Genomic DNA, 13,278 nt, shown 5'->3' with positions numbered 1-13,278 from the left:
GATATTTCTTGTACTCCTAACCGGGATTTCATTCTTCTCAACCTGTCTTCGCTATTGAAAAATGTGACAAGTTGTAGGCCATTTCGTAATAAACACACAGTTCTAATGAAGAAAAAAAATAAAAAGCAATTCTGGAATCCAGGCGAGATGCCTATGAAGGAACTTGACCCTTTCAATCTAGAATGAGAGGAAGCAGGAGGAGCAGGGGTGCCCAGACTGGCTTTGGCCTGCCCTCGGTTATCATATTGATGACTAGTAATGAGCGAAGCGAGCTTCGGCCGTTACCGAACTCGGCTTCTGCTCATCAGAGCCCATACATTCTAATACTGTACGGAGACAGATCTCCGTACAGTATTAGTCAGAAGTTTTGAACCAAGCGACTTCGGATGTAACATCGCTTCCCTCATCTCTATTGAAGACCTATTCCCAGAATAGTTCATCAATGTAAGATCGGCGGGGGTCCGACTCCCCGAACCCCTGCCAATCAGCTGTATGAGGAGACTGTGACGCTCACTGGAGCGCTGCGGGCTCCCCGCTGCTTACCAAGCCCAGCGCTGCCCATTTGAATGCGGCTTTGCTTAGTATCGCAGCTCGGCCCATTCACTTCAATGAGACTGAGCTGAGCCACGTTACCGACGAACATGATGCCACATGGCCTAAGTGCTCACAGAGCGCCATGGCCTCTTCGTACAGCTGATCGGCAAAGGTCCCGGGAGTCAGACCCCAGACCATCTGACATTGATGACCTATCCAGAGGATATATCAAAAAATATGATAAACCCCTTTAACTGCTCATTTGCCTTTTCTCTAGAAAGAAGCAAGGGATCACCCAGTGAAAGGTACATTACATTCAGCAGAGCTGTGCCTGCGGTTACAGGGCATTTCCTGCCGACTCCCTTTATGTTTTCAAGTGTGTTTTTTCTTATTTATTCACCTCACAGGAGACCTGCAATGCTTTGATCCCTTCCACAACGCACCGCAATACTGACAGGCTGCCTGTTATACCCTGTGATCTCAATATGGCATCGGGAGGCAAGGGGTTAACCGGATGCACACTAGCTCCTATCCCGACCCGTTCTGTACTATTATAACAGGCTCCCACTGCCTGGTGTGGGCATAGCTCCTGTGCCCATGCCATCGACAGGACGAACTACGATGTAAATTGGCGTCAACGGCCACTTACCGTGACATCATTCGCTCATGACGTGTAAGGAAGGGATCAGAGCATGTGCCGCAACTCTCACCGGTACTTACCACTTCACCTGCATCTTGTAGCTTATCTAAAATTACTATGGGGTTGCTGCCCTGGAGTGCTACCTGTAAAGGTGAGCGCGAGTTAGAATAACAAATACTTGGATAAAACCACATAAATTAATGGGATTGTAAAAAAGTTTGAAAAAAACAGGAGTGCTTTCTCCCTTACACAGCGCCACACCTGCCCATGGGTTGTGCCTGGTATTGCAGGTTAGTGCTTAGATGTCAATGGGGCTGTTCTGCCAGTTTCTTGACGAGTAGGTAAGTCACTTCTGTCCAGAAACCTCTATCATCCACATGGCGCTTGTACCACTGCACAAGACAGGTACCCCTCATACAGGTTCTCCACCGGTCCGCAGACTGAAGAATTAGCTGGTGCACCACACCGGAAAACATCCTAAAGTCAGCGCTGCCCCCTTCTCTTGGCAATTTCCTCGTGAATCCGTCTTTTCAGGGCTTCCTTCATTCTGGCTTCCAGCTGATTCTCTACGGAAATTTTTGTAGCGATCTGCTCAGCATCGTCGTCCTGCACCGACATGGAAGAAACAGAGAACATGTGAGATGTGGCTGGATGTGTAATAATGGAGAGATTAATCTATGTATTTGGTGTGCCCTCCTGGAAAGCACACAGACTCCTCCACATCCATCAGCTGGTAATGGAGCATGAATTCCTTGTGGAGCTTCTGCTTTGTATCTTACATGTAAATCATAAAGGGGTTACAGATATTGATGACCTATCGTCAGGATAGGTCATCAGTTTCAGATCAATAGGGTCCGACACCCGGGACCCCCACCAATCCACTGCTGCGGTGCTGGAACCATACCGAGTACAGGGCTGGAGGCAGACAGCGCCATACTCTGTGTGGTGGCCATGCAGAGGTACTGCAGCTTATTCTCTCATAAGTGAATAGGAGCCGAGCGTCAATACACTGAAGTATGGAGCTTTCTGCTTCCTCTCCATACACTGTTAGTTTGTGGCCCCACAGCAGATTGGTTGGGGTGTTGGACCCCATTGATCTGATATTGATGATCTACCCTGAAGATAGGTCATCAGTATCTGTAGCACAGGGGACCCCTTTAATCCTGACCCGACTATGGATCAAATGACTCAAACTAGCAGCATCATAGGGATCTATAGCTGCGAGCACAGTTGGGCTGGGATTAAGGCCGAATGCACACGGCCGTGTTCCGCGGCTGAGAGCGGTCCGTGGTATGCCGGGCTGGATCCCTGTTCAGAGCAGGAGCGCACGGCGTCATTGGTTGCTATGACGCTGTGCGCTTCATGCCGCCGCTGCACTACAGTAATACACTTGTATGATCTATACCAATGTATTACTGTACAGCAGCGGCGGCATGAAGCGCACGGCGTCATAGCAACCAATGACGCCGTGGGCTCCTGCTCTGAACAGGGATCCAGCCCGGCATACTATGGACCACTCTCGGCACCGGGACACGGAATTCGGCCTTAGGCTGTAAAATAGGCACTAACATGCATCTACGTCCTTCACACGGCAGTACCCGGCCAGTAGTTTCATCAGTATTTGTAGGCCAAAACAAGAGGCACAAACCTTTCCAATGCAGTTTTTCTCTCTAGGATCTACACAGATGCAAAATACTGACATGAATACTGACTGTGTGAATGAGGTCTAGAGAAGCGCAACCTCCTCCCCTGCTCGCATCATTCTAGGTAGGTGCGCCAAGGCTTACACTGAGAAGCAGAATAGAAGAATTAAAACATTCCCTAATTAATTAGACAGAAGAAAGCTTACATTCTATGGCGGACAGAGGAAAGGACCAGGGTCTACGGTAGGTTTGGGCGACATCAAAAATATTCCCATGATAACAATATCAAAAAAATGTATTAAGATAAACATATATCACAATAAGTACCCATTTATTCCATAATATAGGGGTCCCAAGGACACATTATACTGTATGGAGCTACAAGTCTCCTTGCGGCCCCCCCCATACAGTATACCATTTCCTTGCGCCCCCCCCCCATACAGTATACCGTCTCCTTGCGCCCCCCCCCCATACAGTATACCGTCTCCTTGCGGCCCCCCCATACAGTATACCGTCTCCTTGCGGCCCCCCCCATACAGTATACCGTGTCCTTGCGGTCCCCCCATACAGTATACCGTCTCCATGTTGCCCCCCATACAGTCTCGCCCACAAATCATGTGGCCTCCAGCAGCGTGACCCGACGTGTACTCCCATGTAGTGCTGGAAGAGCACCATGCACGAGCACGCCACTCCGGCAGCCGCATGTCAGCAAGTATGTTGGTGGGCTGCCCAGCATGACTGCAGCAGGGAACATGTAGTGCAGGGAGGTGGCGTATAGCACAGCAGAGAGCAGCATGGTGCCGGGCTACCCCCCAGCAGGTTACACGCTGCATCAGACACCCGGCTAGGCGTGAGGGATGGGAGCGGAGGGGGTGGAGACCCCGTGATGCCGGCTAACTAGCAGCTGCATTTCATCAGTACACGTTTGTTTTAGAAGCGGTCATCGCCTCTTCTATGACGTCACTAAGATACCACGGTAATTAAGAAACAGCGATACTGCCATATCGCCGTTTCATAATACGGCGGTATATTGTACATATCAGTATACTGCCCAACCCTAGTCTACAGAAAGCTCCCCTCCCCTATAAATGGGAAAAAGTTTCAGAGGTGATATCACAGCCTCATCACGGATACAAGGGTTTTCCAAGTGTTTTATACTGATGAGCTATCCTCAGGATAGGTCATCAGTATCTGATCAGTGGAGGGTCTGACTCCTGGCACCCCCGCTGATCAGCTGTTTGAAAACATGGTGGCACTTTAACGGGCAGTGCAGGTTCCTCGTCGCTCACCAAGCATAGTGCCGTACATTGTGTAGCGGCCCCAGACCCACTCAGTTGAATGGGACCAAGCTGCGCCCTGGCCATGTGACCGATGAGTGTGATGTCACTGGTCTAGGAATAGGCCATGGGGATCAACAGACGCCGCAGCCTCGTCAAACTGCTGATCGGCGGGGGTCCCGGGTGTCGGACCCCCACCAATCACATACTGATGACCTATCCGGAGGATAGTCCAGAGCTTTGTAAAAATTACTTAATCCTTTATTTAATTTATCAATTAAAATGAGTAATGGTTTGCCCATAAACAAGGACATGCTTCCACCTAGGATGTCCACATCTGGTTTAGTCAAAAAGTTTTTTCACGTGTGGAGAAAATAAATGCACTGTATGTTATGTTCACAAAACTCTGGTTTTCTGCAGTGCTAGTATCACAGACCACGTGGTCTATATAACAGATTACACGCTATGCAATAAACCTTATATTGGTCGTACCGTAAGGAAACTGAAGGTCCGCACAGCAGAACACATAGCATTATAGAAATGCATGATGGCTCCACGAGGAGTTTTCCTTAGGGCTCATGCACACGACCGTATGTATTTTGCGGTCCGCAAAAAATACGGATGACGTCCATGTGCATTCCGTATTTTTCAGAACTGAACAGCTGGCCCCTAATAGACCAGTTCTATCCTTGTCCATAACGCGGACAATAATAGGACATGTTCTGATTTTTGGGGAGAACGTAAAAACAGGCATACAGAAACGGAATGCAAACGGAGAAACTTCCTTTTATTTTGCGGACCCATTGAAATGAATGGTTCCGCATACGGTCCGCACAAAAACGGACAGTAAATACGCTTGTGTGCCTGAGCCCTTAGCCTTTAGTGCAGTTGCAGATCCAGCTCTGATTTCTCTGCGCACCTTGAAGGGGAAGGCGATTTGGTAGAGTGGTGTAGCCCATTTCCGTTTTAAATAGCACGTACATGTATTGTGACCCATACCGTGAACGACTCAAAGAGTCCGAAATGCTTAAAAGGGAGTCTCATGCGCATTAATTACTGCGATGCCCATTCCGTGTACGGCATCACACTCGGCCGACGGACCGAGTGTGCAGGATCTCGGCGAAACAAGAAGTAAGTAGATTGCCGGTCAGAGGGAAAGGATGGGCAGGCAGAAGCGGCGATAAGGCTGAGCTAGCTGGGCACCTACGAGGGTAACGCCGCCCCTGGGCACTTGCGAGCCCTCATTTGCATATGCTACTAAGATGTTTTTTGCCGGTTTTATAAGTCCAGGATTGCTCATAAAGGTAACGTTTTTATTAACTGTAAGGCTGCTAGAAAGCTATGGGAAGGGTTAAAAAGGTGACATGTTGATGACAGACTCCCTTTAAAGGTTATAGACAAACCATTACTGTACATCAGATTTTAAATCGGAGAATGAAAAAAAGGATTATGCGATTTTAGGAGCCATTCACACGACCGTATTTCTGGGTCCGCAATTTTGCGTAACAGGCTCATTCATTTCAACGGGGCCGCAAAAGATGCTGACAGCACATTGTGCGCAGTCTGCATCCGTAGTTCCATTCCGCCCCGCAAAAAAAGTAGAGCATGTCCTATTCTTGGTTGTAATCTCAAACAAGAATAGGCATTTCTATCACAAGATGCGGAACGCACACGGCCGGTATGCGGGTTTTTCGGATCGCAATACCCATACGGTCGTGTGAATGGACCCTTACAAAGCTCTAGACTTGACTCTGGATTTGAAATTGGATTTCTGACCGATGGTCATTGAGTCGCAGGGAACATACGCTGAGAGAAGAGAAAAAGTGGTGAGCATCCGATTTTCCTTATTTTACATCAGTATAAAACACTTTGAAAACCCCTTAAAAATGTTGGATTTAGGGATTGTAATAGGACTCAAACTGTCTAAGACTACTTTCACTCTTGCGGCAGAATTTTCCAGCAGGCTGTTCTGGAGGAGGAACAGCCTGCCAGATCTGTGCTACCGCAAGTCCACCGTGCCGCTGGAACTCCGCTCTGGCCCCATTTTCTATAATGGAGGCGGGTTGGAGAGGCGGCCGGAATAAAACTACAGCACGCTGCGGTTTTTGTCCAGCCGCCTCTTGACATGTTTGCCGTGTTGCGGCCGGACCTCCAGTCCACCCCCATTATAGCGAATGGGGCTAGAGCGGACTTCCGCCAGCACAGTGGGCTTGCGGTAGCACGGATCTGGCAGGCTGTTCCCCTCCCGGCACAGCCTGCCACAAGTGTGAAAGTAGCCTAAGGTGCCCGTACAAGGCGGGGCCTGGACTAAGTGCTGGGCAGCATCTGCACTTGCCATCCAGCAATCCGCCATATGGCGTACAGGCATCCTTATACTGTCAGTAGGACTTGACTTGTGCACGGACTTGAAGTGGACCAGAATAATCAAGGGTCTTCTGATCCCTGGAGATGGTTGCCCTTTGGTAACCAACAGCATGATCAAGTATCCAAGATATCAAGAACCAATTTGCCATTTGTGTATAAGTCTATATAAAAAAAACTGCACAGAATTCTCAATGGACGATAGATCATGAAAACACGAACCTCATATACAATAACGGACGTAACTTCACCTCCGTCGCCCTCAAACTCCAAGCAGAAGAGCTGATTTCCAGGCGTCTCGGGGTCTGTACTGGAGTCACTGTCACTCGGGTCATCGTCCACTAGATCAGCAGCGCGGGGGGGTCTTTCTGGAGAGGGACAGGACGAGACACATTGTATTACTGAAAATACAACCAAACACGGGGGCGGGGGGTGGATTATTGTATCTACGCGGTATAGACACCGGTTAGGCTGGGTTCACTTCATGCCTGTAATGTACATATGTGAGCCAGGAAAGCTCAGCGTCTATAGGTTTAATTCACATTACGTTAGACTGAGGGTCCTCTCCCTTCTGTCTGGCCCGGTATGGAGTGGTGCAGTAGACGCTGAGATCCTCAGTATCCCATGGAGAAACGTATACATTTAATGTAGGTGTTCTTTTTATAATGGGACCTGAGAGGTGACGGATGCTGTAGAGCAGGGATCAGCAACCTTAGGCACTCCAGCTGCTGTGAAACTACAACTCCCAGTATGCACACGCATTTTGCGGTTTTGTAACTCCCATATAAGTGGGAGGAGGATTCTGGGAGTTGTAGTTTCAGGAGAGCTGGAGCGCCGGAAGTTGCTGATCCCCGCTGTAGAGTGGCATTTTTAAGGAGTCACTCACCTTCTGAAGGTCCCACTGATCCAGCACCACAGCTGCCGCACGCCCCGATTTCGTTTGCCGCCGGATCAGAAGTGATGACATACTGTTCCCACTCAAGTGACCGCTGAAGCCGATCACTGGCCTCAGCGGTCACGTGTGCAAGAACTGCACTTGACCCCTGAGCCTCTGTGGCGATAGGCACCAAGACACCGAATCGCAGGAACTTCAGAAGGTAAGTGACCTCTGCTTAACTGGTCATACCAGTCCTCTAAATGTATAAGTAACATGTAGAGGGTCAGAAGAGATGCAACGTGAAGCAAAGGTGGACAATCCCTTTAAGCTGCCCTTGAGTTTTATTAGCTGGCCCCATCAATCTCAGGTAACCAAGTAAAGGTTTTTTATGGGACATTGACAGATTTTGACACGTCCATTCCTTTGTTTACTAGAAGATTAGCAGAACCACGTGAGCCCGGTGGACACTTCCTTACATTTAACATATCATTAGGTCAACAGCTAGTTTTCGGTTGTGAGATTAATCTTTTTGCTCTATGATGTTCCTGGCACTGATGGCGATGAGCCCTTACCATGGACGCCGAGAACAGATAATTGCTATGTCAGCAATGCCTCACAATATATCTAATTATGCAAATGATCTTTACGTTAAAGGTGTTTTCAGGTCCTTAAAGGGGTTGTCCGGGTTCAGAGCTGAACCCAGACATACCCTTCTTTTCACCCCGGCAGCCCCCCAGATGTTGGCATCGGAGCATCTCATGCTCCGATGCGCTCCCTTGCCTTGTGCTAAATCGCGCAGGGCACGGACTCTTTTGTTTACAGTAACTTCCGCCCGGCAGTGTGTTCGGTGACGTCACCGGCTCTGATGGGCGGGCTTTAGCGCTGCCCTAGCCGTTTTACTGGCTAGGGCAGCGCTAAATCCCGCCCATCAGTGCCGGTGACGTCACCGGGGTTCCTGTCAGCCCCATGGAGAGTCCAGTGCGTCACCGGATGTCCAAAAAATGCCTTTGCCCTGCGTGATTTAGCGCAGGGCAAAGGAGAGCATCGGAGCATGAACTGCTCCGATGCTCATGTCAGGGGGGGCTGCCGGGGTGAAAATGGAGGGATGTCCGGGTTCAGCTCTGAACCCGGACAACCCCTTTAACCCTTAGGATACTGGTTTTTGCCGTTTCATTTTTCTTCCGTGTCTTCCTGGAGCCATAACTTTTTTATTTTTCTGTTCACATATCCATATGAGGCCTTGTTTTTTGCAGAACAAGTTGTACTTTCTAATGCTACCATTTAAGATGGCATACAATGTAGTGGGAAGCGGGGGAAAAAAAAAATCCAAATGGGGTGGAATTGAAAAAAAAATAAAATAAACTATTCCTCTAGAGTTTTACGAGTTTTGTCCCTACGGTGTTCCGCATGTGGAAAAACTGCCCTGTGCCCTTCATTCTCTGGGTCAGTACGATTACAACAATACTACATACGTATAGGTTTTATACTGAAATTTTTTTTATTAAAACTTTACAAAAACATTATTTTTTACATCACCACTATTTTGACCTCCCATGGGGGCTCATTTTTTGTAGATCTGTAGTTTTTATTGATAACATTTTGGAGAGTGTGTGCCTGTTTGATCACATTTTATTCAAATTATTGGGGTAAGGGAAGAGATGAAAAAAATAAAAATAAAATGGCGAATCGGCCATTTTGATACTTTTTTTTTCCATTATGCCATTTAACATATTGGAAAAATATTTTTATATATTTTAATAGTACAGGAATTTTCGGATGCGGTGATGCCCAAGATGTTTATATTTTGTATTTATTTTTTTATTCTAAGGAAAGGGTGGCGATTTACATTTTTTTTAACTTTTTTTTTGTAGCCCCTCTAGGAGGCTACAATGTCCACTACTAGTTGGAGTATAGTATTTATAGTAATATCCTAATTGCTGATCTCCACCTGCAGGCCAACATAAGAAACGCAGCTCTAATACTCTGGGTCTCTTCAGAGAGACCCAATCTTATTAGCAATAATGACCGGCACCCCCGTTCGCTGCACGGGGATGTCAGTCTTTACCTAAATGCGAGCGCTTCCATGTTTTTCACCCTTTAGATGCCGTGATCACACTTGAACACGACATCATTGCTGGTCACAGACATTAGCTGCGGGCCGTTGGCTATGACGCACCGCTGCATGCACGAGCAGGTGACATGTTTAAAGACCCCCACCAGCACTGAACATGTAAGGCGTTGGTAGCGAAGGGGTTAAATAACAATGGCCTCTACGAGACTGCAGGAATTAGCCAAGTGCAGCGCGGCTATCCATGGAGAATGAATGCAGCAGTGGCGCATGGACTGATCATCTGCTTCATTTATTCGGGGAAATCTGGAACCCTGTGCTCTGGATCAACATGTCCATTATCTTGTGGACAGGGAATATATTTTCATCTTGATGCAAACCTTTTAAAGGTGTTGTCTGCTTTTTTTCCCCCCACTGATAACCTATCATCAGGATAGGTCATCAATATCAGATTGGCAGGTCATCACTAGAGAAAAAATAAAAAGCGGACAACCCCTTTAAAGAGGCTCTGTCACCTGGTGCAAGCATACCCTACTTGGCATATAGGGCTGATGTATGCTTTTTGTCAGCGTTCTTTCTTCTTCTTCTATTAGGTCCGGTTGGGCCGGAAAAATCTACTTTTAAAAATACGCTAATGAGCAAAAGGAGCACTCGGAGGCGGGCTTATGCCTTCCGAGCACTGCTTCTGCGACGCCCATGTAATTATACTGCCGCCCTTATTCTAATAATCATGCCCCCAATCCCTTTGACTGGCTGGAGATCCCGCGCCTGCGTCCAGTGTGCACGCGCCGTCATAGATGCGAGTGCGCAGGATCTCAGCGCTAGTCCGCTGGTTCTAGCGCTGTCAGTCAAAGGGATTAGGGGGCCTGATTATTAGAATAAGGGCGGCAGTATAATTACATGGGCATCGCAGAAGCAGTGCTTTTTGTCAGCGTTATCAGCCCTACTTGACTATATGCTTGCACCAGGTGACAGAGCCCCTTTAAGTGGCACTGAGCTGCAATACCAGGCACAGCCACAACCAAAAGGGGTGCAGCAATCAATGGGGGTCCCCGGGGACCAGTCAGATAGATATTGATGGCCTATCCTCAGTATAGGCAATGACTAAGCCCTTTAAAACCCCTCTGAGCTCTCCGCTCCCCGCTCCAGGTGGAATGACCCTTTGTAATACATGCCAGATTCTCTCACCTCTGGGGTGGGGGTGGTAGACCTGTAGGTCTGGTTTCCTGGGTCGGGACGGTCCTGGAGTGAACCTTTTCCTTAGCTTCTCTTTGGCTTGTTTCACCTCCTTATCATAATCATCTCTAGTAAAAAGATACAAAAAAAAAAAAAAAAAAAAAAAACACACAAAAAAACCCAGTCTTACTGAAGTTCAGTATAGTCTGGTCCAGTTCAGACACCACTCTAGAAGTATAAAAATCATCGACATTACTGTACAGACCCACACATTAAAGTTATCAAGGTGATCAGTGCAAAATGTAAATTCCACTAAAAGCGAATCCATAACCCACAAGTTGCTGGGGCTGCAAACCAACAAATGCAAAAAATAAAAAACGTCCCGGCAGTGTTACATTTTTTGCGACCGTCGGGCTGCAGTCACAGATTGGCCTGCATGGCTTGTGATACAGTCAGGCGTCTTTAGCTGCAGCGGCCGGGTCCAAATGAGACAAGTTATTAAAGGGAACCTGTCACCGGGATTTTGTGTATAGAGCGGAGGACATGAGCTGCTAGATGGCCGCTAGCACATCTGCAATACCCAGTCCCCATAGCTCTGTGTGCTTTTATTGTGTCAAAAAACCGATTTGATACATATGCAAATGAACCTGAGATGAGTCCTGTGTGTGAGGAGTCCGGGACAGGACTCATCTCAGGGTAATTTGTATATGTTTTTTTGTGCTAGCGCCCATCTAGCAACCCATGTCCTCAGCTCTATACACAAAATCCCGGTGACAGGTTTCCTTTAAAGGTGTCTCATCTGAGAGAATGGGGGCATATCGCTAAGGGGCAGCAGTGGGACCCGCCCCTATATCGAGAACAGGGCCCCAAAAGTGGTGGAGGGTGCACTATGCATTCGCAGCCGTCCTCCGCCGAAAAAAGCCGAGCCTGTGCTCTGTCGGGCCCATAGAAGTGAATGGGAGCGGTGGTCGGTCATGCGCGGTACACTCCCATTCACTTCTATGGGGAGCGCGCTTGGTCGTGGCCGGACCAGAGTCCTCCAGCCACCACCTTGCAGGGCTCCGTTCCCCGTATAGGTGCAGGTCCCGTACAGCAGACGGGCTCAATGCATTTGCCAAGCATCTCACTTTATAAATAAGCGTAGCATTAGCACTATAATATTTGTGACTATGGCATTGTTGTACTTTGTCTGGTGTGCAGGGTGCTGCATTGTCTTTTTTCCTCTAGGTCTTTGCCATGGCAGCGTGCACCTGCGCACTGGGAGGTGCTGACTAACCCCCTTTTTTGGGGGGGGAGGGGGGGCAGGTCCCAGCGGTGAGACCTGTACCTGTGAGACAATGGGTGTGTCCCCCAAAAGTCGAAGGCACAATCAGTTTTACAAAAATATTATTATTATTGGGGCTTGTTCACATCTGCATCGGAGGCTCTGTTTGGGGCTTCAGATTCCAACAGATTACCTTCTGAATGGAAACCGGACACACCCCATTATAGTCAATCAGGTCTGTTCAGCTCCATCAGACAACTGTCACGCATGCATCAGAGAAAGCTGGCAGCCCGCCGGTGTTTTCCGGATCAGTGCCCCGTGCCCACCAGAGCCGACTGACTATAACGGGAGGAGGCTGGGATCCAGCATTAGCGCTGCATGTAATGGTTTTTGTCTGGTCGAATCCCAACACATATGGCAGGGAGAAACCAGATCCCCGCCGCATTCCATTACAGTCAATGGCGTCCGGCAATATCCGGTTATGCCAGATCCGGCACTTCTGTTACTTCCTTTTTCCTGCGGGGGGGGGGGGGGGGGGATAAGAGACGACATGCCCCCATCGTCTCAGATAAGACCAGCGCTGGTGTGAATGCGTCCTTACTTGGATCTCCCCCTCTGCGTGTGGCGACTCCATTGCAGATTCCAAGCGAGTACGCCAAGCTGTTCTGTCCGGTGAGGCGAGGTTCACACCTGTGGCAGAGGTTCTGGATGAAATAGAGCCAGGTGTAGAATACAGGTATTCACGACTGAACCACCCCCCATAGCGAACGGGACCGTGGGGTGCTGGTGGGGTCCGGCGCGTGCAGGATCCGGAGACCCCAGGATTTTCTTCCTATGTTGGAACAGAACACTGCAATTTGGACACAGGTGTGAACCTGGACTACGACAGACACCGTGACGGAAACGCGTCAGCCACTGTTCTAGGCGATGGAGTGCGCTGGGCGCCATGGCTTTCCGTTATGCCAATGTGAACAAGCCACAAAACCAGGTCAGACTGAGCATAATGGTGAGAGAAAAATAATAATAATAAATCCTCAGCCTCTGTGTGAGGACACGGCCATATCCATCCCATAGGAGACTACAACTCCCAGCATGCCCTTACAATGACTGCCGGGCCGCCTCACCGTGCTTTCTGGTTCCGCCGGATATGGTGAACGAATCCATGACTCATATCCAGCCGTCCACCGGGGCCCGACCTCACCCGCGGCTCCGCTTCTTCCTCCATAGCACTCAGATGTCTTCTGCAGTCCCTTCTCTGGGCTGTTTAACCTTTCTGCTCGCTGATTGGCTGATAGACCCAGCCGAGCTCGACGCCGATTGGTGACCTCTGGTCAAAGGTTACTCGGATAGAACCAATGAGCGGCCAGAAAATGTCTGCGTGTCAAACCTCGTTCTCATCCAGTGTGGGCCCAATCAATGGTTTCTTTTTGCGAAGGGG

The 13,278-nt window shown here is 48.8% G+C and overlaps 1 protein-coding gene across 1 annotated transcript; it reads right to left on the bottom strand.

The window, feature by feature from the left end:
• Nucleotides 1-415: 415 nt before the first annotated feature.
• C1H2orf68 (chromosome 1 C2orf68 homolog) lies at nucleotides 416-13,108 on the bottom strand. Its single transcript, XM_040414628.1, has 4 exons — nucleotides 12,965-13,108; nucleotides 10,589-10,704; nucleotides 6,678-6,823; nucleotides 416-1,780 (listed from the first exon to the last, which is right to left on the bottom strand). The coding sequence occupies exons 1-4, from the start codon at nucleotides 13,063-13,065 to the stop codon at nucleotides 1,658-1,660; spliced, it is 486 nt and encodes a 161-aa protein (XP_040270562.1). The 5' UTR covers nucleotides 13,066-13,108; the 3' UTR covers nucleotides 416-1,657.
• Between the last annotated feature and the right edge of the window lie 170 nt (nucleotides 13,109-13,278).

This window comes from Bufo bufo, chromosome 1, assembly GCF_905171765.1.
Source record: "Bufo bufo chromosome 1, aBufBuf1.1, whole genome shotgun sequence".
Taxonomy (NCBI): domain Eukaryota; kingdom Metazoa; phylum Chordata; class Amphibia; order Anura; family Bufonidae; genus Bufo; species Bufo bufo.
Note: the sequence above shows the minus strand (reverse complement) of the source record. Positions and strands in the feature narration are given on the sequence as shown.

Bases quoted from the DNA above. Each gene is read 5' to 3' on its own strand.
- C1H2orf68 (XM_040414628.1), bottom strand. From the start codon at position 13,065: ATGGAGGAAGAAGCGGAGCCGCGGGTGAGGTCGGGCCCCGGTGGACGG. The intron at 10,705-12,964 runs GTGAGGCGGCCC...TCTTTTTACTAG, and splicing joins CGGCGGAACCAGAAAGCACG to AGATGATTATGATAAGGAGG. The intron at 1,781-6,677 runs GTTCGTGTTTTC...ATGTCGGTGCAG, and splicing joins CGTCCGTTATTGTATATGAG to GACGACGATGCTGAGCAGAT.